The sequence below is a fragment of the Halichoeres trimaculatus genome, unplaced genomic scaffold (assembly GCF_033239565.1).
Source record: "Halichoeres trimaculatus isolate MK-OKI-2021-1 unplaced genomic scaffold, fHalTri1.1 fHalTri1_scaffold_2, whole genome shotgun sequence".
Classification (NCBI taxonomy): Eukaryota; Metazoa; Chordata; class Actinopteri; order Labriformes; family Labridae; genus Halichoeres; species Halichoeres trimaculatus.
The window spans coordinates 6898760-6925652 of NW_027437180.1; the positions used below are offsets into that span (position 1 = coordinate 6898760).

Here is a 26893-nt window from a genome sequence, read left to right on the forward strand (position 1 = left end):
GAACATTAATCAACACCTGGTTACTTTCAGTATGAGCCTATAAATAGTACAGTTTGCATCCAACAGTATTTAAAAGCAAAGATGCTTAAAAGAATCTGATTGGTTTGATTTATTGGGTGCTACTTTACAGACTGACAGCAGGAGGCTGCAAAATGCACTCAGTGCATGCATCTGCAGAATAACTCTCCTAAAAAGTCCCAAGCACAGCAGAAAACACAGTAAATAAAAAAATCCTGAGAAAGGGCACAATCTCTGCAGATCCTGCAACCACCACACTCTTCAACTGGATTATATGAGATGATGAAATCCTTTCACTAGGACCAGGCGCTGGACTCAGTACTCTCTTTTTGTATATATTACAGATACTCAACAGTAACCCATCCATCATGTTTAGTATTTGTGTAAATATTCTGAAATTAAGAGGCAGAAACCTGGAGCAGACTTTAAAAATGTATGTAAAATAAATAGATAAATAAAAACTAGAAAAACACAGACCTCCACCAAGCATACTGTGATTGTCACCAATACTTTAGTCTTACTTTAATGTTATACTCCCTTTCAACAGACTGTCTGCTACAATTTGGTGTTAGTTGCAGGTTTGTACGATAATTTGTTTCCTGACAGTGTTGAAAATGATGATCACCTAGTACATATTTCATATTCTGGATCTAAGTATCCAGAATATTGACAGGATCTGGATCGTACTTAAACATCTGTCAGAAATTATGGTGACCTTGTCTTGTATTGTTTTGCAAAGCTATCGGACTGTTTATGGTGGAGTTATAAACACCTATGGTGAAAATGGCCCAATCATTCAATGATAAAGAATCCTTTAAAAAATCCTGGATCCAGACGGATCACCTCCAAAATTTAATCACTTCTTCCTTATCCTATTTTGAACATTTCCTGAAAATGTCATCGAGATCTGTTTGTTACTTTTTGAGTTATATTGTTCACAGAAAAACAAACAGACTCTCCCAAAAACATAACCTCCTTGGTGGAGGTAATAATAAAAACCATAACAGCTTTTAAATACACAAAGATCATCATAATGCATCAGTCATTTATTTTTCTCATCTAATTTTTGTGTCCGGCTCTACCAAGTCCAACACTTGTCATCTCTGTCTCTGTATGGGGGGGGTCTGGCGACTCTATGTCCTGGAGGTAGAGGACCCTGTGCTGCTTCCACAGCCCCTGTTTGTAATGCAGAGGCAGCTCCTGCCTCCTCAAGGTCCCCCTCCCAGCACTCTTTGATCCCTGCATATCACTGGTTGTCACTTGGGAGACGCAACAATGGGAAACAGCCGCCTTGTTCATCCCTCTCCTGTTGAGATGCATATTGAGTGTATTCATGAGGTCATACTTTTCATACTTTGTCTGTTTGCATGCACAAGGGGCCCTTGCTAATTTGTTGCTTGCTTTGTTACATTCCTGCCCTCCCTCCCCCTCCTTCCCCCCTTCCCCCCTCCCTCACCCCTTCCATTTGCTGCCTCCTCCTGCTCGCAGGTCTTGCCAGAAGGGTCTCCATCTATCTTGACAGGAGTAAGCAAGGAGGTGAGTATTGCAGTTCTCTTGTCTTATTCTTTGCTCCCGGAAAGCAAATGTGCTGCACCAAACAGCCCGCAGTGTGCTTCCTTTTTTCAGTATTTCTTTGTTTCTGTTACAACCCGACCGCCACCACTACCCATCATCCTTTCATCTGCCCCGCGAAGAGTGCTTATTCACGATACACCAGACAGATCCCACAGGCTCAAAGGCTTGATACGAAAGAAGACCTAATGTCTGTTTTCTAATACCTCGTGTCTTACTTGCTGAGCTGGAAACGCTGATTTGTGAGTCATGAAATGCTTCACCGTGCCTTTAATTACTGTTTTTGTGCCTGTCAGGCTAACATTTTGACAACAATGCCCACACAGGTAACAATGATAGTGGTGGCCAAGCTACTACCCTGAGGTTTTTGTGATTTATCTTTCAAGAGGATCTTCCATTTTACAATTACAGCAGAAGCTTTTTTGTCTCAAAACTTTTTCAGTTTTCCCCGTCAATATTGTGCCATAAATCTGAAGCTAAAGCCTGTTTTATTTACTTCTGTGTTGATGCTGCACCATAAAGGCTGATGCCAGTGGGAGATGTGGTTGATAAATGTGGCTGTTCATCATACAACAACTGTTTCAAAAAGTTCTTGAAAATCAGAAATCCAGTATTAACAAATTAGCTTATTTTCTTAGATCAAGCAAAGACAAAAAAGGATTTCAATCACAGAGATATCAAACTGCTGAAAAGTAGATTGTTTTTATTTTCAGTACTTGGTGAACGGTCAGTTGCTCTGCGGCAGTTTTAGTAAAGCCCAGCCATCATAGTTACCTTCAGCTCATCTGTAACTTAGTTTTGTTATTTCTAATCTTCTGCTCGAACCTACGTACAGATATGAGGAGTTTACTGTGCAGTCAGCAGCGGTATCATGGTCAGCAAAGTACTTGGTTGTTATTGTTGTACTGTGGGCAGGGGCCAAGTCCAGCAAGAAAGAAAACTGGTATCTCCATGAATTCTACAGATTGTAGTATGTGGAAAGAGGACTTTGGATCATTGACTGTATATAGAGCGGACAGCATCTCTCTACCATTTACCATTGTACAGTTTTGAAGCCAAAATACCGCCGTCTCAGGCGCCACCATTGTAGCAGTTGTGCAGCCAGAGTCTGCACAATAGAGGCTATGAAAGAATCTGAGTGGAGCCAGGTGGCGGAAATATATATATTTTTTCTTTCGAGAGTTCAATCACCTCTTGACTTTACCTCCTGACATATTTTACAATCCACGAAAAAAATACACAAGAACAGCAGCTGTCAATCATCATTAAACGCTACAGAAAGCCTTGTTTTTAACCTTGTGTAATTAATGAAAACGAGAATTTTCAGAAAAAAGAAGACTTGAATACAAGACAGCCAAATGGTATCTTCAAATCACTCCAACAATAGGACGTGAGAAACATTTCTACGAGGTGTATTAATTTTTTAAAGTTTGACCACAGCCCATCTGTAATGATCGGGGAGATAGATTTTTTCACCTATTCTGCAGCCAGCCACCAGGGGGAGCAGATTTTGTGGTGACCTCACTTCAAGCAGAGTAAGATGGGGTTCATTTTGTTTTACAGTCTATGCTTTGGATCAATGAGCTACAGTCCAGTTCCTTATCTTCTCAGCTCAGCTCAGAGTGTTCAGACTGGCTCTATATTAGGAATGCAACAGGTGCATGGTGCAGAGTTAGAAATTTCCAGAGGCACACGACGCAGATATCTTCCTCGTGAAAAGGACTACATGAGGGGGCGAGGTTGCGCAGACCTCACGAACGCCTCAATCATAAACTATAATGTAGCCTACATAATTAATGGGCTACTGTACTACCTGTGTATTTTATATGCTGACAAAATGTCTTAGCTACCTCACGGAAATCTTTATATGAAAAATCTCCATTAAGCTTATTTCAGTCATCAATAAGAAAGAATGCTTAGTGCATCTCCATGTGTCCTGATGTAGGTGGTTGAGATTGAGAGTGAGTCAGAGGCAGGGGCAGTGGAGACAGCTCATTTGCTGAGGTGATTGTGAAAGGTGACAGGTAGTTCAGGAAAATGTCACAGGGCTCATTGTTAAAGTTAGTATTTTCAGACTCTTCTAATTCTCAGTGCCTCAGTATATATGTATAACAACTTTTGCAAAGGCAGAATCTAACCTGCCTAGAGTTTACTGTAAAATTGTGAAAAATTAAAAATGAAATGGAATGAATAGCCGCATGTGACATTCACGGTAAAGCTGACAGAATGAAGAGGGGAGATGGAGCAGCTACAGTAAGGTTGAAGGAGACAGAGAGTTGTCAATCTAAAAACATGATAAATACATTTTTTTCTCAGTCAACTTTACGTTAGCTTGCTTCAGTGAAGTACTCTGTGAACCACTCGCCTTTACAGTAGTGACTGTCTGTGGCTTACCCTGTGTGTTGACACAGACTTTTTGCTGTTTGAATCGTGATTTTCTGTAACTCAGAATGATTCTTATCATTTTTTTAAGCTGTCAGCCATAATGATCAAGTTCAAAATAGAAATGGCTGAAGCATTTCATCTGCATATCATGGGTCCAGATTATCACTCTCTTAAAGATGCTGTGAGAAAGATCTGTTTTAATTGCACTCCCTCGCCACCTTGTGGCCCAGAGTCTCTGCACACTGTCATAAATTACTTTTAGCGAGGCATGTGTTTGTTTTGGAATTAAATTGAAATCAGATCGAAACACATTTCTTTGTTCAAGACAACTTTTTACTGGATATAGCCGAGGTAAGGTATTTATCAGTACAGTTATGCAGCGCTACGGTTTGAAACATGACATCAAGCAGACATTGTAGCACTGGCTATGTAGTGCTATCGGCAGCCTGGTTTTCTGACGTATCTGTAGGCTAATGTGACAAGTAAACAATGTCAGTTTGTAAGTACTTTAGTAGCCGTCTATATTTAGCGCAGCTGGCATCCTGGTGTTCTAAGACTTGTCCGTGATGTGTTACGTTTGTAAGTCCTGGTTATGTCCTGCCAGTCATCTACCAAGCAGAGCTAACGTAACCTCACTCTTCATTTTACTGATAGACTCTCAAGTTTGAACAGACCACTGCAGAATAACTGCTGACTGTGGGATGGAATGAACATCAGCACAAACAGTTTAACCCCTGTGTTATAGAATGATACAGCCCAAGCTGTAAGCTAATTAGCCTTTACCTCGGGCGTGGTGTTGTCATAGAGACCTATATGTGCTGTAAATCAATCTGGTCCTGGCCGGCACAAACTGGAAGCCAAGAAGTACCAATTTAAAATAACATGTAAATAGTGATGTTGTAGCTGATAATCTCATTACAAAGAGTGGATTTACAATCAGGCATATATCTAAAAGGGGGAATTTTCAAGATCACTTTAAAACTCCTCACAGCCCCTTTAAACAACTCCTTTTTACTTCTTCAAAACATTCACATGATTTGAGCGGCGTCTGTATTTGCATGTCATCTGCCCACAAAACTTCCCTCATATTGATGTTTAATTTACTGAACTGGAAATGTTGTTTTCTCCTTTGGTTTGACGGTGGTCTCTTTGAAAAACATGCTCTGACTTCATTACCTGTTCAAACTTAAAATAGCTTCTCTCATGTATAAAAAGACACACTTGTTTAAGCTGCTCCCAAAGGTGTCACTGTTTAATTGGGAGTGTGTCGGTGTGGTGGGGTTTTAATAGCACAGAGACAGTCAGTCTGCGTGGCAGGCGGGATTAGGCTGCTATCCTCTAGGGGGAGCGGTGAAACCAGGGACCATGGCTGGCACAGACCAGAGGAACTGTTCCTGGAGTTACAGCGCACAGAGCTCATATCTCTGTGCGCTGGTTTGATAGAAGATCTCATTAAGTCCTGATCTCTGCTGTTAATAATCTTTCTACTTGTTTTTCTCCTCCTCATTTACCTCCACCTTGTCCCTCTGCTCTCATTCCTACCTCTGCTGTTTCTCTTCCCCCGCCTTATAGTATTCCTTCTTATTTTTGGCTCTCAAAGTAAAAGTAGGGCAGCCTTCTCCTCTCTGGCTGCAGAGGCAGACCGTGTGTCCTGCTCTACATTTGGCTGCACTACCTGGTGTCTTGTTAGAATCAGACCTCTTTGGGAACTTACTAAATCTAGACCTGAGGACTCCATGTGGAGTTGGAACAGCATGAGTTAGGTTCTGAGTCCATCTTCCAGGTAGATCCACATGTTTTTAACTGCAGCAAATCAGGAAATACTAATCCAATATACAACATGTGACCATATATCTCCATACATGTCACAGAGGGCGTGATTTTAACGCGACAAACAAGACATGAACCGTTTGGTTATGAAGAGTTCAGCAACAGCTGGTTGTCCAGATATGTTTGTAGGGTTGTGTTGTATATTTGTAGAAGCATCCAGCTTCAAACTTTGGAAGTATTATTCTAGATGTGTATCATGTTTTTTTGGCATTTTCCAGACTGCATATGTGAGCACAAACAGCTAAGTGTGTCATATCTAATTTTATTTCTCCTTTTTCTAAACCCATGTTCACATATGTGGACACTACATTTCTGCCTCTCAGCCACATGATACCTTATTTTTTAAAACTTTAGCCCGTTAGCCACAATTGGGGACACGGTCAGATCATCTTTTAGTGAAATCACAACATGACACCCATTTTGGTGAAAAAAAAAAACAATATATCTATGTACAACAAACAGTTAATAGAGAAGTCATAACACAAATAATCAAACTTCCTGTACAACGACCAAGTTTAGTTATTGTACTTATTAGGTCTCACTTATCCCAAATAGCAAGGCAAATTAAATACTGCACACCAGACAAAGCTCGGGTTTTAAGAGGCTAAAGGTGACCACAGAACTGCTGGGTAATGTTCAGGGTGGAGGTTTAGCTCCCAGAGCTCTCCAGCAAAAAAAGGAAATATCCAGTAAGCAGCATTTCTCTGAGACTGATTGTCTTGTTGATGCCAGAGGTCAGAGGAGAATGGACAGACTGGTTGGAGCTGATAGAAAGGCAACAGTAACTCAAATAAACACTGGTAACAACCGAGGTCTGCAGAAGAGCATCACATCCAACCTTGAGGCAAATAGGCCACACCTAGGGATGGGTACCAAATTTGGTTCTTTTTTTAGGTTCCGACCGAATTGTGTCAAAAGTACCGGGTACCGATTCATGTGAAGTCAAAAGGTACCATGTTTAAGTACCTAAATGCATCCTTGTAACTGTGAGGGAATGGAAGAGTAGGCAATTTTCCATGCTGGACATAAACACAGCATCGCAAGGTTATATACTGAAGAATAAATACGTAATATTGAAAAAAAAAATATATATATATTTCATTATTTAACAAATTGATATTTTTGCAACATACACACAAAAAGTACAGAAAATTGGTACCGTTAAGTACCGGTACAATTGCCAAGTACCGGGCATCGGTATTGTATCATTTCAAATGTAAAAGGTACCCAACCCTACCCACGGCAGCAGAAGACCACATCAGGTGACCCTCTTGTCAGCTAAGAACAGGAAACTGAGGCTACTATTCACACAGCAACACCAAAACTGGACAAGAGAAGATTGGAAAAACGTTTCCTGGTCTGATGAGTCTGGATTTCTGCTCCACATTCAGATGGAAGGGTCAGAATTTAGCGTCAACAACATGAAAGCATGGATCCATCCTGCCTTGTATCAACGGTTCAGGCTGCTGCTGGTGGTGTAATGGTGTGGGGGATATTTTCTTGGCTCACTTTGGGCCCCTTAGTACCAACAGAGCATGGTTTAAAGTCCACAGCCTACCTGAGTATTGTTGCTGACCATGTCCATCCCTTTATGAGCACAGTGTACCCATCTTCTGATGGCTACTTCCAGCAGGATAACGCTCCATGTCATAAAGCTGGAATCATTTCAGACTGGTTTCTTCAACATGACAATGAGTTCCCTGTACTCAAATGACCTCCACAGTCCCCAGATCTCAATCCAATAGAGCACCTTTGGGATGTGGTGGAACGGGAGAATTTGACTCTTCACCGGATAGTTGCAAGTAACATTTAAAGGGCTGTGAATAAGTGCACTTTAAATCATCTCTTCTGACCCAGCTGTAAGAATCCTGTGTGCTGAGTTAATTGGCTGAATGAATTGGTGTTAGTTTCCTGTCTGTAATCATAGGGTGAGCAAAGGCTAACTTCATGAAGGTGATTCCTTGCTCTACAGGTTTTTCTACAAGCAGAAAGAAACCTTTAACCTCCCTGAATGTCAGACATCAGCCAACCGAGTTTAGACAAATGTCAGAGCAGAGGAGTCTCTCTGCCACTCAGAGCGTTCCCATGGAAAGCATCATGTTCTGTTAGAGGCTTTCAGAGGCACAGCAAGTCCCACTAATCCTGTATAAGGTTTATTACTGGAGTCCTGGTGGACCCTTTCAAAGCAAACAGGATGAAGGGAAGAGAGGGAAAAAACTCTGAGGGAGAAGAACCAGGAAAGCCACGTCACCGGTTTAATGAGCTGCAGTGTGTGGGAGCGCTGGTCCATCACAGGAGATAATGGTGCAGAATGAACACACAGAGGAGGGCGTCTTCTCCACAGAGGAACTGGGGGGGTGGGTGAAACAAAGACGGTTATGCAAAAGAGAAGATTAATATATCACAAATTAAAGCTTGTCTCGACAAACTGGCACAGAGACAAGACGATCCACCATGTCTGCTGCCAGGCGAGCTGTAAGTGGAGTTCAGCCAGTATTCAGAGTCATTTCTGCTTCTGATGTCTTTATTGAGGGAGAATATCTGAGCTCAAGCAGAAAAGAAAAGGAGCAGGCTCAGGGAGGGAATGCACATGGAAGCTATCTATACCTCCACCTCTGTGCAGCGGTAAGATTCACAGCTGAGGGAACATTGCCCACACTGCCTCTCTCCTGCTCTTCCTTCTCACATCTCTGTTCTCCATGTCTGTATTGATTTCTGTGTGGGTAACTAAGACCCGCTCAGGCTCACAAAGACTCCCTCTCTAAGGCTGGTTTTTAACCCCTTTTGAGCAGCTCGGTGCAGACCACAAGAGACAAAACCAAAAGGTCGGCTTTAAGGTTGCAGATGTGCGAGCTCTGACCCCCTGAACTCTGGTAAACTTCTCTGATTGGACTAAGAGACAATTGATGGAGCAGAATAGAGAGGGAGATAATGAGGGAAAGATTCCAGCTGGAGAGAGGAAGTTAGCTGCTGGATGGAGAAACAGAGGGACTGGTGAAGTCAACAACTGTGCTCACCTCTGAATTTCCAGCAGCATGACGGCCAAACGACCTTTTGTTTGGATAAATCCACCATTAAAGCACAAAACCTTCTGATATACAAATGAGAGAGGTTCATAGTGTGCTCCTCAGGCCGCATGGACCTGTTTTTTCATGGTTTCAGTCAGGTTTTTTATTTATTTATTTATACCCAGTGAAATATTTTGTGGGTTGAAATAGTTGCCTAAAATTTGAAATCTTTTAACATTTTTCCTTTTTGTGTCTGGGACAACCTGTTGTCATTTGTCTTTTTTTTCATAAGAAATGTTATTTCATTATGATTTAAAAAAGCAGCAGGTCTAAAATGCACTCTTTGTTTTTTTGTTTTTTTGCACAGACCTAACATCTAGACGGGAAGAGATCTTTAAACCTTTAAACAGTTTAAGACTGAATCTGATCCCATCTTGACTCACCATGAACAGAGACCCTTGCAGCATTAGGAAGTTACAGCTGCAAGAAAAAACGTCCATTCACAGACAGAAACCTGGAGCAGAACCAGACTCATGTTGGACAGACATCTGATGAGACTGTGAGGATTGTCGAACAAAAAAACAAAGAAAAGTAGTGTTAAGAAGATCTTCTCTGCTTATTTACTTCAGAATAAGCGCACACCTTGTCATGTCCTGACAACAATGGGTGCTAGTGCTTCATTCATCTATTAATTTATTTATTTAATTCTTTTATAAATACAAATTGATACAAAGAAAAAATAAAAAATCCTCAAAACTGAATGAAAGAGAGCAGAAGGAAGAAAACTCTTATTGTATCTGCCCCTTTTTTCACAGGATACAAATCAACAATACTGGGAAATGGAGTCTTTATTCCAGAAAACACTAGCTTTTTCCAGAATAATCCTTGCAGTGCCTCTAAAAAGGGTTAAACCTGGTTTTAAAGATCTGATTCACTTGAGTCATTTTTACAAAAACAACAGTCAAAAAGAATCCATCTATATCAGAGGTGAGCAATTCATTTTTACCAGGGGCCACATGAGGAACCTGATTTATGTCAGAGAGCCACCAACTTTCTTCCATTGTAAAATGCTCTACATTATATATTTTGAATAGTTGGTACTGATAATCAGAAGAATAAAGCACTCAGTAAATATTTGTATTAGGTTATGTGAAATTGTGGTGTATAGGTCAAATAAGAAAACAAAAACAGTTATTGAATCCTACAATGATAGAGAAAATGTCATTAGTTTTCGTCTTTGTCAATCTGTGTGATCCATGAACTCACTTTTACCAATAAAGAGTGCTGGCAGACTGCCAACACTCCTGAAAATGGAGGGAGTCTCCCATTTTTTAACCCTTTCTCCTGCTGGTCTCCTGGCTTGTGATTTCTCCTGATTGTCCCCCAACTTTAAGTATGTTCCTGTGAGCTCTAATGTTTTTCCAAGTCAAACCAAGTCCTGTACTTGGGTGTTATATTGAAAACGCAAAAACCATCCACCCCCTCTCCCTTAGTTGGTTTGATCCAGAGACGCTGCAGGAGACCTCAGAGATGGAGACAGATAATTGTGCTGCACTTGTTGATGAAGAGTTTATCAGAGCCTTAGCTGTTTTATATCTTTCTTTCTTTTTTGGAGTTGACATGACATGTCGTGAGTTAAACTAACGTAGCTCTGCTCTAACGTAGCATCCTCCCTAATAAGGAGAGTTTAGAGCGGCGTGAATCTTATAGTGAGAAGGTTGACTCTAAAATAGTGAAATGCTTGTCGTTGTGAAGTTCTGTCAGTCTTCTGTGTGTGTTGTGCATACACACTGCACATGTACGCGACAGCACTCTCCCTTCAGAACAGGAGGAAAGAGTTCAGGTGGAGGAGACTGACTGAGCCAGTGAAAGAGAGGGAGAATTCAATCCACAGTGTCTTGTACAGTGCCTGTGATAGATGGAGTATTAAGACATATGCACTCGCACAAGTTTTATGTTTATAATTGGCCTCACATGGGCCGGACAGGGACGTACAAAGGGCCAGATGTGGCCCGGGGGCCGTAGTTTGCCCAGGTCTGCTCTAAATCTTTTCTCTCTCCTTCAAATAAAAGTAGCTGATTTGAGTGTTTACATGTGTGACCATCTGATTGCTTTTGGTTGTTTCTCAACTTTGTCTGAAATGTTTCAATGATTGTATCTGAGGCTAGATCCTCAAAAAGAAGAGCTAAATGAGTGTTGCTCTCAAATTTGAATCTCTGCCTTGGGGGTTATATTTTCAAAGTTAAGGATAAGTTGGTTTTGTTATTCCTCTCGTGTCATTTTCTCAACCACTCGTCCATTCTGGAGCTGTTCCGTGTGCCAGCTCAGTGAGCAGAGGGATCAAGTGTAACAGCAGTCCTGTGGTTTTCTATTTCAGTCATTTTTATTCAAAGTTCCACTCAGAGGTCACATCATACCAGGGCAGAGGAAGAGCTTTGTGTCACCATGCTGTCAGATTTAATCCACCCTGGCCCTCATTTTATACCAGTGGTCTAAAAACTGCATAGCCTCATCTCCGGGAAATGCTGCCAGCTCACCTGATGAATCATAGGTGCTGCAGTTACCTGTCAGACAGAAGGTCAGGGTGTCAATTAGGGATGGGAATTTACACTGATTCCTTATTCAATTACCCTAAATATCTAACGAAAGACCTTGGATACTCACAGATTAATTTCATTGTTATTTTAACAAAAATAATGTCCATTGGTTGCGAATCTCCCGGATCATAATTTAAGACTTTACAGCCATCTTTTCCACTCTCGTAGATGTTGATCTCCATGGTGGTAGCTTGTACTCCAACTTAACAAACCCTATTGGCTCTCTGAAGCCTTCATCTTCCACAAAACTTAAAGAGAGCACATCTACAGTTAGCTTTTTGGTTATAAGCAGGCTAATCTCCTCTGCTCTGGTTTCATCACAATGACGTGCTAACAGGGCTAGCAATTGGCGTGATGTGAGACTGCCTGTTGTCTGCACTGATACCCATCCTGGTATCGGTGTATCGGTGTCCCTCAAAGCTGAGTTGGTATCGGTGGTAAAGGGGCTGATCTTTGGTGCCAATCCAGGCAAACAGCTCTGGGCCTTTTTTTACTGGCTACTTGATTTAAAATGTTACCTCTGATGCACTTTCTTTGTTTTTGCTGCATTACCAGGGGTATAAAAGTTTACATTTCAATAGCGTTTCTATAAATTATGAAGCTTTGTTTTTACCAAAATGCTGCTAAACATTTAAATATTTCATATCTTCAATAAAAAATTTGTCCTGTTCAGGGTCTTGGGTGGCTGAAGCCTATCCCAGCTGTCATTGGGCGAGAGGCGGGTACACACCTGGACTGGTCACCAGCCAATCGCAGGGCTGACAGAGAGACAGACAACCATTCACTCACACTTACACCTACGTACAATTTAGAGAATTCAATTAACCTGATGTTTTCGGACTGTGGGAGGAAGCTGGAGGACCTGGAGAGAACTGCGGTGAACATGCAAGCTCCACAAAGAAAGGCCTACTGGCCAAGCTGGGGATCGATGCAGCCCCTTAAACAAACATTAACTTCAATAATTCCATATACTTTTTTTTGCCTTTTACCCCAAACATTACCAGTCTTATCCCACAGTAGAGCATGCAGATTGTTATTTGACACTGGTATCAGATCGGTATCCACACCCAAAGCCCAGGTATTGGTTTTGGGACCCGAAAAGTTGGATCAGTGCATCACTAGTAATAGGGTCAACTGCGAGTATTCAAGTCCTCAATTACTCACACCTGTCCCTAGTTTCAATACCCATCATCCTCCCAATCTGACTGACCGGCGTTCCTTGATGGTCAGACAAATCATTGATGAGCTAACATGTTTCTTTTCACAACTGATGTTGATAAACAAAATGATCAAATCTACAGTTAATGAGTTAAGTATTTGTGTAGCTTCAATTAGAAGAGTTATATAATTGTCATCAATTTTTTTCCTGAGCATAACTCTCCCAGCCAGTTGAGTGAGAACAGAGTCAGAAATAACTCTTTGTCAGCTTTGAGTGTGTGTTCCCTGTTTCAGAGAAAACACAGGCCCCGCCCGCTCTTTTTTGTTGCAGGGAATCTTCTGCTTGTGCAACCCCTCTCATTGTAACCTAGATATGCTCATCGCAGAGCTTCCAGCTTCAAAGGGAATGCCTCGTCTCCTCTCGCAGCCTCACAAATGAGCGAGCACTGCGCGCGCCTCCACACAAGGACGTGAACATGACGTGACAGAGCCTCCATACTGTGTGGAGTATTGTCTCTGCATGCAATCCCCTCTTCATGTGAGGGGGATCTCACTACCAGGGGTGTGATGTGGTGACACCTGCGAGAGGGCCAGTGACGTCAAAGTGAAGGATCTGAAGATGCCGCGTGGGGCTTGGGTTTTCTTTACAGCGTGAGCCAAGTAGAGCAGCAGAAAGCCCCGCCACAGATGGTTCAGTGGAGGGAAGATGAACTGAGTCACGACTCATAAAAGAGACATGGGAAGAAATGAATGCGTGTACCATGTTTGTTATTGTTGTGCAAAGCCGGATGAAAACAAAGTGATGGAGTCTTTCTCTGCTTGCTTTTCAAAATTGTCAAAAGGAGCCAATTAGGTTGAAAACGTGCCATGGCGAGGGGTGAAGAGACAGTATGAAGGAGGGGGGTGATGTGGGTGATCTGGAGATGTTTATCGGTTGTGAAAAACCAGGAGGAGGAAGTGACTCAGAGAGAATAACCAGGAGGAAATGAGGAAATGAGGCATGGGCTCATGTGTTTGGAGAGGGGAGAAAAGGATGCTGCTTGAAAGCATCCGTGGTAAAAGCAAGAGAGGCGTGTTTTTTTCAGCGTTTTCAACAAGTCTGTCTGCTGGCCTCCTTTATCAAAGATAAATGAACAGCACCTACGTTTACGGTTAGTGTGAATCACATCATGCTCACACCCTGACAGTGGAGACTAATCAGCTCCTCTGGTGTCCCTGAACTCACACACTGATGGCACAGCTCTCAGGAGTCATTTTGGTTTCTGAAAACACATCATCAGACAGACTGGAGGAGCCCGGGCTTGAACTTTTTAAGGACAACCTGCTCCAGACAGCCACCCACCACAAAAACGTCCACTACACTCCACTTCACTGGTGGTTCAAGAGCTTCTGCTTCTGCTCCACTTGATTTGTAGTCATCTCTGTAATCGTGTTTCCGCACATAAAAGCAGATGGGCCAGATTTGTTCTGGTTTTCTTTTGTTGTCACAGTTTTTACCATTCAAGTTTAATTCGACTCTGTACATCTTTCAGGACATGTCAGTCAGATCAAAAGCTTTGATTGAAATTCTTTGACAACCAACATGCCATAATGAAACAACCATTAATCATTTTATTGATCCAATTCAATTCATTTCAATTCAATTCAATTTTATTTGTAAAGCAAATTTCATACATACGTAGACTCAATGTGCTGTACAGAAGAAAAAATAAAAACAAACACAATACATATTCATTTTAAAAAAATAGATGAATGTGTGTGTACATCAGCCCCAACCAGATGTACACACACACACAAAGACAGACTAGCAACCAAAGGCATGAGAGAAAAGCAATGTTTTAAGACCGCACTTAAAAGAACAGAATTTGTTACAAACCTCAGGTCAGCAGGTAGTCTTTTCCATAAAACAGCACCATGGTGACTAAGTGCACTCTCCCCAGATTTAGTCTTGACCTTTGGTATGTTGAGTAGACACGTATCTGCTGATCCAAGAGATATTACCGGGCTATAGTTAGTGAGAAGTTGTGAAAGATACTGAGGTGCCATTCCATGTAGTGTTTTGTATACTAAAAGTAATGTTCGATTCTGAAATGATCTGGAAGCTAATGACCATTTTTTAGCATTGGTGTGATGTGTTCTATTTTCTTTGTCCTGGTTAGCACTCTGGCTGCAGAATTTTGGGAAGTCCAGCAAAGAGAGCATTGCAGTAATCTAATCTGCTTGAAATGAATGCATGGACCAGTTGTTCAGAGTTGGATTGGGTCATGAAACACCTGAGTTTGGTTATGTTTCTGAGGTGGTAGTAGGCTGTCTTTGTAATAGCTGTGATGTGCTTCTGAAAGTTGAGATCTGATTCAATGATGACACCAAGGTTTTTTACATGATCACTTTATTGGAAAGGAAAAGATTTTGAACTGGATATGAGATCTTACCTTTGTCTTTGTGGGCCAACAATCAGGACCTCCGTTTTTTCCCTGTTGAGCTGTAGAAAGTTTTGTGTCAGCCAGCAGCTAATTTCATCAATACATGCTGCTATTTCATTTATGTGGCTATGGTCACCTGGGGATAATGAAATATAAAGCTGCGTGTCATCAGCATAGCAGTGATAGGAGATTGTGTGTTTCCGTATGATGGAACCAAGAGGGGGTGTGTGAAGACTAGATAGCAATGGACCAAGAACTGAACCTTGAGGTACCTCATGGTGAATTTTGTAATTGTCTGATTTAAAGTTCCCAAGTGAAACTGAGTATGGTCTGTTTTTAAATAGGAGGAGAACCATGTAAGAACAGATCCTGAAAGGCCAACATCATTTTCCAGTCTGTTAAGCAGAATTCTATGGTCGACTGTATCAAAGGCAGAACTGAGATCTAACAGTGCTAAAATGGAAAGTTTATTTGAATCACTGTTAATTTTTACGTAGAATTTATCCGCATATAATTGCTGATAACAATCAAGATTATAACATAACGCTCGTACCCTCTTAAATGTGTCATCCGCAAAGTTCAGCTGGAGGAAGTTTGTCCCCAAAAATGTTTTTTTGTCCCCAAAAATGTTTTTAAAAAAAAAAAAAGAAAGAAAATACGTTAATGTCATACGGTTTCCCATGACTACACCGGAGTATTAAACAGCAAAAGGTTTCAGCTGATGAGGCCTAAAGTGAGATATTCTGTGGTTTATCAAAACAAAACTTAAAGGTTAAATCAAAATATGGAGATCTATAAAAGAAACTCTGACCACCAAGTAGATTTCAGATATTTTTTATTCAGTGTAGGGTTACGAAGGGATGGAAAATTCCTGGTAAATTTCAGTAAAGTTTCCTGAAAAATTCCAAGGGATTTTTGGCTCACATATATTGTGAATTTCCTCAGCCAACTTTTATAAGATTCCTAGGAAATTTTGAACATTTTTATGTTTTTTTTTCTTTTTATCAACTGGATTTAAAAATCTTGCATGTGACATGTTTACATGAATATGTGCCTATAACAAACAAAAATGTTTGTAGATCTACTAAACCAGGTAAATGCAGAATATATATATATATATATATATATATATATATATATATATATATATATATATATATATATATATATCTTTCTATATATATGTATATATATACACATATATATATATAGATAGATAGATAGATAGATAGATAGATAGATAGATAGATAGATAGATAGATAGATAGATAGATAGATAGATAGATAGATAGATACACTAAGGGGCGAGTGCCTTTAAGTTCCGTGGCGTTGCCCCTCTTCTCCATGCTTGGTTTGGTCGTTTTTTTCCGCCAATTTCACTTCCGGTTCCACCGCGGTCAGCAACACTAATTATGTATTATGCACTAATGTGAGATAAAATATTCAAAGGCGTTAATAGATTGACGGGTTAACGCAAAAATAACGCGTTAACTTGCCCAGCACTAATATATATTTATATTTATATTTATATATATATATATATATATATATATATATATATATATATATATATATATATATATATATATATATACATACAGAGAGAGAGAGAGAGAGAGAGGGAGAGAATGTAAAATCGCTCAGATGAAATTGCAGAGGCACACTAGCATGCCGGTTCACCTTCAGCAGACGTCCAGCCATAGAGGTGTGTGGTAACAATCCTATTAAGCACGGGAAAGAGAGGAGTTCTTAGATTAAGGAATGGAAAAGTTTAACAAACTAAGACAATAATTACAGTCTCACTTCCAAAAATGTGATAATGAACTTTAGAGTTTGTTTTTGGTTGTCAGGAAGCCCCTGAATGTCGATGTGGAGAGGGTCCCTCTGGTGTAGGAGAGTTTCTGAACATGTCCTTGCTGCTTGTCTTGTCATTCTGGTCTCTGCCAGGCCTCGCTGAGCCAGTGGGATGAGTGTGGCTGACATGGCACTGCTCACTTGTTTCATGCTGTGACTGCCAACATATGATAAGTCTCGCTGTCTTCAGCTCCTGCCCTCCTCACTGACTCACTTGACTACATTTGACTCATCTGATCCAGAATCTGCTGACAGGCTCAGTTCCAGGGTCACTGTTTGTCCCAGTGGTCGTCTTGTTTTGAAGGATGCTTAATGCTTAGTCTTGCCTCTGTCTATGGGGAAGGGAGGCTTAGACACTGACTTTGTTTCTTCTGCAAACTTTGCAGATTTGTTTGGTGTGTGAGCAGAAGTCTGTGGCACCAATCGGTCTTTTTGCTTGTTAAATGCAGATATAGGAGTTTGTCAAAACCTCTAACAGATTGTGTGTTTGAAGATCAACATGTGTTACTGATTGTGCAGGGGATACAAAGGAAGATTTTCAAAACTGTTTTTTGAATATTTATTGGAGGAAAGAGTCACAAACTGTTATGTTGGCCAGAGACATGTATGTTTGAAGAGCAGAGGAATCCACCAGAAAACATCGCAAAGAGTCATTTTTCCTAAAACTGGGTTAAGACATGACCAGAATTGGGAAGGCTGTGATCAATATCAACCAAACAGAGTCCACACCACCAATATTTGACTTAATAATTGTATTTAATTCTAGTTTTAGCTCAACTAAGGCATTTCCAGCACTTCACTTTGTCATCACTTAACTCAGCCTATTTATATTTGCTCTATTCTCTGACAGGACACATACCTGTTCCTGTTGCAGACAAACTACTCAGGTTCAAGATGTTAGAGTTAACATGATGTTTGCTCAGTTTTTGGTCTTGGAAGAAAACGGGTCAAATGATGGCGTTAAGTAAAGCAGATAATGCCTTTATCTTCAAATCCTTTTATACTGTTGCTACCAAGTCCCACTCCTGACATCAGCATCAGCTCTCTTGGGCATTTAGGCTCTCAGTTTACACACCTGAACCACCAGGGAATTGGGTGTCTCTTGTGTTAAGTCACTTTGTTCCTCGTTTGTTCACAGAAATCTGTATTCTGTTAACTCTGTCAGAATAACTCCTGAAAACTTAATAGAGTTCACGTTCACTGACCTATTGTTAAGGATCAACTTTTTTAAGGTCAGATGATAGCCTGCATTTCTGGCCTTGATTCCTGGAGAGGAAAACCCTGTTTTCACCGCGCAGTTCAGTTTGGTTCATCTCAGTACGGCTTGCAATTAGTGGCGTTTCCACCAACTAATCCAGGGACAGATCCCCAAACAGCCGTGACGAATTGTCCCACTTTTTGGGACCTTTTAGGCCCCGTTTACATGACGCGATAACGGTCAATTCCGCAAACATTTCGTTGCGTTTTGGCCTTCCGTTTAGACGAGACCACGTTGCGTTTTCAGTGAAGACGCAAACTTTTGAAAACACTCCCCAGAGTGGAAAGATCTGAATCCGCTCCTCCATCCAGCTTCGTGTAAACACAGAGCAGAGCGTTTCAGGGTGAAACGCTGACGTCACCACATGCGCACTCGCAGTTTTAGGTGAAGGCTCCGCGCTCAGCCACATTTCCAGTTGAGCCAGTAGTTGGCGGTAATGCGCGTTATGGTTGGATTGCCGACCGTCTCACACAACAAAACGGCAGAAAAAGAAAGAACAGAAGAAGTGACTTGTCCTCCTGGAGTCGTATGAACGCAGATCGTTTTCACGCCGTCCTCATGTAAACGCGGGTGGCTTTTGAAAACGCAAAGGAAGAATCGTTGCGGGACTCTCCGTGTAAATGGGGCCTTAGTTGGGGTGCCAGACTAAGGGGCCATTTACATGACAAAAGTTTTAGGGTTAAACGCAAAAGTTTTGTTGCGTTTCAGCCTTGCGTTTACATGGAAACAGCATTTTAGCCGACCTAAAACGCAAACTTTTGAAAACAGCCTCCAGAGTGGGATTTTTCTGAAACGCTGCCAACACTGTTGCTGTGTAAACAGTAAACTGCCATTTTCAGTGGAAACGCTGACGTCACACTCCGCTTCACGCGAGTGCATACAACAGTACAAGAGTACCATTGTTACGATCGTCACGAGCAACCGTATTGTGCTTGTGCTGCTCAATCTGCTGAATCTGCTGACTGTCTTTTAACAAAAGTTCACTTTTGAACTTAGTATTCACCAATACATCAGATGATCGGCTCAACTCTACCTCCATGGAGATCTCCCAAAAGCGGCTTCTGGGCAAGACAGTTATAGCAGATGAAACATTGTCGTGTAAACGAGGCCTAAACCGATCCAACCCCAGAAGGTGGAGCTACAACACTAACACTGCATTCATTGGTTGAAAGAGTTATCACTTACTGTGTGAGAGTACTGTACTTTTCCTTACAACACACAGACTCCTCTGAAACAAAACTTGATTGTTCTTTGTAACAAAGAGCCACATGGAAATCACAAAGACGACAAATTACTGCATGTCTCCCATTGTTGCTCTTTGTTTACTGAGTCACGTTTTTCTAATTCGTTGGATTTATTAGCGTGGTACACTGTGTCCCAACGCTATGGCGTCACACTATTGCATATCTGAAGCAGCTATCGACATCCACTTACACGCTGCCTACCACAAGGGGGCACTGTTAGGATCAGGCTTTACTGATGCAGCCGTACCAAACTGTACAGATCTAAACCAGACTGCTTGGTGGAAACAGGGCTTAACACACCCTCCATTGACGAGCATCTCGTACTCAAAAAAATACCCAACTGTCCCTTTTACTCTGTTTTTCTTTGGACTCTGTGTAAATTTGTCTGTGTTCTGCTTACTCTTTTACACATGAAACTCCTCGACCACAGCTCTGAGTCTTTATCAATAAGAAATATTTTTAGAACATGATCAAGTCAAGGATAGGTGCTTAAACAACCAATTTATCCCAGTCTGTGAGCAGAACTTCCTCCAGAGCAGGCCAGAGGCTGCCGTTGCAGTAACTTTTGTAAAAAAGATATTTCTAGGAGAGGTTGAGATTAGAGATTTTCTCACTGAAAAAAAAATCTCTGGCTTCAGTCGTAACAGAGCTTGCCAACCCTTTGATCTCGTTTTGCATCAAACCCACCTGTTGAACGGTGTGTGGAGTGTTCATCTGTGTGTGTATCTTTGTGTTTATGTGCCTGCTGTGTCATTGTGTGTTCTAGGTGCAGGGATGGTCGTGGATTGGGAGCAGGAGACCGGCCTTCTAATGACCTCTGGAGACGTCCGGGTCATCAGGATCTGGGACACAGACCGAGAGATGAAAGTCCAGGTAAACACCCAGAGCTCCTGTTGATTCCATCCTTTAACTTTTTATCAGACTTTCAGGCCTGATACTTCAGACTGCTGTGTTCACATCTGATTTCTAAGAAACCCAGCCTTAAGAAGAAATGGACTCATTCATTAAGACGCTCCCAGCTGGGATTATTTTGACTCTGTTTGCAAACAGCTTTTGTCACTTAAAGTTTTGAGTTTATTCCTGAAGTTTTGTTTTGTTTTGATTCTAACGCTCCTGTGATTTTAAAAATGAATAAATCACCCAGTCTGCTCTTCACCCGTTGATGTGAAAAACCCATTTTCCAGCAAAGTTGAGCGGTTTCCCGTCATAGTAAACTAATGGAGGCTGTGAACAGAGCTGGTAGCATCAGCGTGGTTTCCTCTCCTTCTTCTTTCTTTCTTTTTACACATGTAATGGTCCTCTGTGTGCTAATCATCGTCCTGATGGATGTACTTAATACAAGCACAAATGGCCCAGCCTTGCCTGTGGCTGCATATTGATGCCAGGTCCCACTTCCAATGAGCCAACTGTCAACAGGGCCCGTGATTGATGAGCTTGTACAAGGTTTAGTGGGAAACAGGGGATTCAGTGACAGCGGCAGCTCTTATTTAATCAGCATTTCCTGTTTGTGTGTTTGTGTGCGTGTTCCAGGACATCCCCACAGGAGCAGACAGCTGCGTGACCAGCTTGTCCTGTGACTCCCAGCGCTCCCTCATTGTTGCTGGACTTGGTGATGGATCTGTACGGGTCTTTGACAGGAGGATGGGCCCGAATGAATGGTAAGACACACTTTCTCATCTTTGATCTTTCCTCAACCTCTGACCCTAGAAAGTCATTGGTAACTGTGTTCTTTCACCAAACTGTCCGTTTGCTCGTTTCATGGTAGGTTGGCTGTCAGCTCACCAAAAGAGTTGAGTTAGCTGATGGCCAGTCCAGTCTGTACAGTTCAAGTCCTAGTCGAGCCTTGTATCCTCAGTGTTCCAGTCCGATTCACCCAAAAATAAAAAATCTGAGGCCGAGTTCGAATCCATATCCAGTCCCCAGTGCCCTAACCCAAATCCTAGAAAAATCCAGAGAGCAGACCATAGGAAACCCGCCAAGTGGAACTTGAAGTACCAAACTTTTAGGATACAAAATATTCGGATGAATAAGGAATGCTGTCGCTTGACTCCAGATTATTGACTGACTGTGCGGGACAATTTTGAAGCACAGAAAACACATTTATTGAATTTTTGTTAGTGTCTGTTGATCTGAATTTTGCAGTGTGACAGTTCAGCAAAGAGTGTCAAAAAAAACCTTGGCTTAATTGCAAAGACTTTAAATATAATAAATAAAATGAACGCTTTATTATGTCACACTTTATCCAACTTCTGTGAATTTTTTGTAATTGCAATAAGTACCTGCAGTTAGGATTCAGTCATCTAATGTTGCCTAACTTATCTGTTTAAGGATGAATGTTTGTGAAATAAAAAACAGATAACAACTTGAACCAAACACCATGGAACTGTTGTTTAGGTGACTTTAGAGAATAATGTTATAGTTATTTAGCAGCTAGCTTCTGACAACATTATCAAAGTAACATTAGCATGGCCATCTACTCACTTCTCTGGGTGCATCCTGGAAAGATATCTGTTGAAGTCAGACATTGTCCCTGTCTTCTTCTCAAGGTTTTTTGTCTTTACATAGCAAACATGTTGCTCTTCATTTACCAGCGATAGCCATTAAATCTAAAAGCTAACCTCACAACCTGTGGCGCATCTTTCACACGCTGTTGCTGAGCGAGACGCACATGAATGCACATGCAGGTAAACAAACACATGGGCCAGCTGTAACTTGTAATCTGTAAACTTATCTGTTATTAGGACCTTAAGGACTAAAAGAAATAATAAATAAAAATCAACAAAGCATTCATTGATAGATAAGCCTGTGTCAGTGGCTGTGGTTCATTTTTCTGCTTTGTTTGTGAGAAGACAAGACGACTTTTCTAAATTTGTTTTGCTCCATTTCAAAATCTGGTAAAGATGAAGACTTAAAAACCTTTTATCTTGCATAAAGAGCACACTGGCAACAAGCAGCAGTTCTTCTCAGCAGCTCTCCTAAAGTGATTTGTTGGCTGAAGAGTGTCAAAGCAAAACTTTGCCAATTCAGTGCCTGATTATAATTTTGAGGAAAAGGAGACATCTAGAAATATTGCAGGCCTTTGTAAAAAATGTTGTGAATGGTAAGTAAGTTAGTAAAGGTTGTTTTAGATGTTTCTTTGTAAAGTCCACAGTTTTGCATTTCTTAGAAAACTTTTAAAAAGTGCGACTTGACCTTTCTGTATGAACATCAGACTTTGACTTTTCAAAGGCCTCAGTGGTTAAATTGATTATTAATTTACAGTTTAATTTTCTTTCAGTGTTGTACAATTATTTAAATGTATTGGGGAACACACACACAGCACTTTCTTTGAGCATTAACTTCTACAGAGTCCTACATTATTCACCTCCATAATCTATATTTATTACATATATCGGCCTGTAAATCTCCCTCTGGGGTTGCCACCTCTTTTAATGGACCCTAGTGGCACTGAATCCCCTCAGTTGGTTAAACATTATTTTAATTTCACTTCCAGAGGGGGAAAACATTGCAGTTAAACCGTGAAGTGGTCCATAAATCTTTAAGTAAAGCTAATTTAATAGGTCCCCTCAGGCGTGGAGCTACATCCCTCTGCTACTGTGTCCCTCCCCTCCCCGTGAGAATAGTTTAGGAGCAGTCCACAGAGCACACAGGCCAGGTTAAGGATTTCTTTCTCCTGTTATATATATATATTTATACATAACTTAGTATCTGTCGTGGTGGTGGGAGCATACTGTAAATTGATTTCATTTCTTCTTTACAATAACAACAGAAGAAAGTGTATAAGTTCACCAGGAATGTAACTGTCAGGTCAGATATGCATAATCTATGTGGTTTCAAAGGAGCCACGTACAGTTAGAGGAGGAACTTTAGCTTAAAGCTAAATCTCAGTCTGCAGTCTCTTGGATGGTCACAGTTCAAATATCAAGGAGGATAAAACAGCACTGAGCTCTCTGAGGTGAAGCTGAGCTTTGAAAAGATGGTTGAAGGGTTTTGTTTTTCAGCTGCAGTGCTGTCAGTTTTTAGAAGACTTCAACCATGAATCACTGCTGCCACCTGGTGGTTACTGACAGAGATCACACACTGCAGCTGCATAAAGAGGTTGATCAAAGTTTTATGCAGCTGATCACTAAACCTCATCATTTCTGAATGAAACATTATCCACACCTGCTGCTACAGACATGTTAAATGATAAATTAGGAACCATTTAATGTAAAAATCAGGTGCTGGGGGTTTTTTTTGTTTTGTTTTGTTTTTTTATCTTTGGATGTGTGAATGTTTTGTGAAGCAACGTCAGAATTTCTGCTGGGCTTTAAGCGTGGCCCTCACTCAAGATTTATGACAGATTTTTTAAAGACTGCACATAATGTCAAATAACCCAATCAAAGTCATAATATCTGATAATCACATAAATCTACTGATTAAACAGTTTTGTTTTTGCTGTGTTTGAAGCGATATGATCACCACAGCACACCTCAAACTAATCGTCTACACTCACCAACAAACAAGCTGCTTTTCAAACCATGTAGTACATTCTACATGTGAATGTTCTGTGTTGTATGTCTATTCTGTTGAGTCTGTTTTGTTGTATGCTTCACTCGTTTTCACTTTTGTAAAAAAGACTTACAGCTGATAGAAAAAAATACTTCTGTATAATCCACATATTGTATCAAAAAAGATTATGTTTTTTTATATTGACTTTAATTATTTTGATGAAGTGAACATCTACCTTTGAGATTGATATCACCTCTTTAACAGCTAGCCACAAGATTTACCAATGTTTCTTTTGCATCACTTCACTTCAAGCACAGGACTGTTTAAAGGTCCCATATTCTGCTCCTTTCCTGCATGAAATGGTAGTAACATGTTTTGGTCCAAAAAGCCAATAAATCAATCACAGCAGCATTGTTTCCAGGCTCTCATAGCCCCTCTGTTCAGAACACTCTGATTTAGTGGGCGTGACCTTCATATGTAAACAAGCCATCGCTGATACCGCCCCGCTCTTCTGCGTCACTGAGAGCGGCGCCACGAGCTCCGAGTGCATAATGTTTGGAAAACAGCGAAGCTTGTTTACTGTAACATTACAGGCTAAAACAGCAGGCTAACCGCAGCTAAAGTTAGCATCCTGAAGCTAACACAGAGACAGGGGGGACACTGAGGAAAAGCTCTTCCATCTGCTCCACAGCACACAGCATTTGAAAATACTCCCAGGTTTGTTGGTGGATGGTTGGTAATGCGCCTGGATTCAGGACCAGTCTATTCACTAGCCCTCTGTTGTACTGTCCAAAGCTGGAAAAGCAGTCGGCCGTGAAGTGACTAGCACACACATGCACAGTTTTACTGAGTGTAGCTGGCACATTTCTTTTATAAATAAACTCTAGCCACTTAGTCTTGTCTTCTTCCAGGATGGGAAGCTTGTGCATGGAACTATGTGGCTGTTTGCAGCCAAAAACAGAGCAGTGATGGCAGCGGGTATCTGCTTTGTTGGACCAATCAGGTCAGACTTGCTCCTGATGGTCAAAAAAGGGAATAGCTGACATCAGCAAATCCCCAAAATCCAAACAACTCATTTTAGGTCAGGATTTTACATTTACAAGCACTATTAAGTACAGGTTTTGTTATTAAATATCACATTTTGTGGGCTGGGAGGAAAGCCAAAGACTCACAAATTTCACCAAAAGACTTGATAAAGTGATTTTTGCTCAATATGGTTTAATATTACTGTTGTTGCATTGTAGCTGTCGTGCTAACTCATGCCAGTAGGTGGGGGTAATTCATCTAACACTGAGTGCCAGTAGAGGACGACGAACATCATTAGCGCTGTGGTTGTGGGAAACAGTGTATGAGGTCTACTGGCTTTTTGCCTACTGAGAAATTTTGGAAAACTGCAGAATTTAATGTTCCTGAAAAAGTACATATCATTTTTTGTGAAATCAGTTGGCACTGCTGGTGCAGAAGACAGTTCTCACTCTCAAAACTAGAAATCTCTGAATCCCTCAAGACTTCAGAAGAGTGACTTTGAATCTTGGCTGACATTGAGGTAGTTTTCTAGCTAAACGCTGCTCGCTGTTATCTACCTGTTACATCCACAGTGGTTGTGATTTCCTTTTCAGCTTCACTTCTTGTCACTTTGACGATGCTAAAAACTTTATAACCTTCATATTCTTGCTACAGGTCAGGAAGTTGGTCCCCTTTCTGGTAACTGATGGCTGTTTATTTTTGATTGTGACCATGTTTCTTCTTTTGTTGTGCTCTCCTCCTTCAGTCAACTTGCTCCTGAACTGACACTCCACAGATTTCACGATCATGTCTTTTGATTGTTAATGTCCAACATGTTTAATGTTTATGTAATATCAAAGTGGAATGTAGCTTGCCACTGTTTTCCTTCAGATCTGAAATAAAGCAAAGAGGCCTGTTGTGTTTTTGCAGCTTGTTGTTAGAGGACAGAACTCTGTTTTCTCCCCAGGTGTTTTGATTTGTCTCTGTTGTATTTTCTCTGTTTTATGGTTTAGCTGCTTCTGTTTTTCACTCACTTAGTTGTGTCAGAAGATCCATACCACACGATGGCTTGTTCTCCAGTTTACCTGAGATGATACATTCTCTGTCTCTCAGCTCTGTTTGTATTTCAAGGATTTCTGTTGAGATGGAGCACACAGAAAGATGTTTACTCTTCTGACCTCTTTCTGTCGTCTTTGTTTCTGCAGTCGGGTGATGACGTACAGGGAGCACGGAGCCTGGGTGGTCAAAGCTCATCTACAGAAGGAGACAGACGGACATGTTATCAGTGTCAGGTGTGCTCCCTGTTTCTTCTTCAGAGATTCATGCTGCCAAACGTTTCCCTCCTTGTGTGTCTGTGCTGACTCTGATTCTCACACAGTGTTAATGGAGATGTTCGATTCTTTGAACCACGGACGCCAGACTCCATCAACGTTCTGCAGACGGTGAAGGGGCTGACAGCGCTGGACATCCACCCACAGGCCAACCTGTTTGCCTGGTGAGTGTGTTTGAGCTGAATGAGGTTAAAGCCCAAAGAAAAAGCACAGTAAGAGTCTGTGGCGTCAAGCTTTGTACAACAGTGGATACTTAAATTAAAATCCTTTGATAGGAAAAAAAAGAAGAAGCTTGAAACAGATTGTTGTGACCAAAAAGTGAGAAGCTCCTTGTTCAGAGAGCATTATAGTCCAACTGAACCCTGATCAAGACACCGTGATGGCACACCAACATCATAAACCTTTAAAGACCTAAAGTGCCAGTGACGAGACAGGACGATCTTGAGTTTCTCACACACTTACATACATCAACATCCTTATTCATCCAGCTGTAGTGGTGCTCCCTGCTGGCGCTAAAAGACTTCAGATTTAACATGTTTGTGCTGTGGTTTCAGTCAGATCATGTCAACAGAATATTTTAAGCTTTTTTCCATTTTTATCAAAGAGATAGGTGATAAAATATTCTTATGAAGGTTTGTGAAGAACCATTATGAAGCTTAATAATGATTGGCTGACATAGAAACTTGAGCTGGGACGATATGCTATTTTCGTGATTCGAT

The 26893-nt window shown here is 41.1% G+C and overlaps 1 protein-coding gene across 3 annotated transcripts in view; it reads left to right on the forward strand.

Moving 5' to 3' along the window:
* Window positions 1-26893, forward strand: part of rptor (regulatory associated protein of MTOR, complex 1) — a 347202-nt gene that overhangs the window by 315386 nt on the left and 4923 nt on the right. For 2 of the 3 annotated variants that reach the window (XM_074690536.1, XM_074690545.1), the window contains exons 30-34: window positions 1507-1554; window positions 20114-20220; window positions 20878-21005; window positions 26049-26135; window positions 26222-26338. In XM_074690536.1, coding sequence (XP_074546637.1) covers window positions 1507-1554; window positions 20114-20220; window positions 20878-21005; window positions 26049-26135; window positions 26222-26338 — 487 coding nt within the window. The remainder of the gene's footprint in view (window positions 1-1506; window positions 1555-20113; window positions 20221-20877; window positions 21006-26048; window positions 26136-26221; window positions 26339-26893) is intronic. The other variant, XM_074690552.1, reaches the window with a different exon arrangement.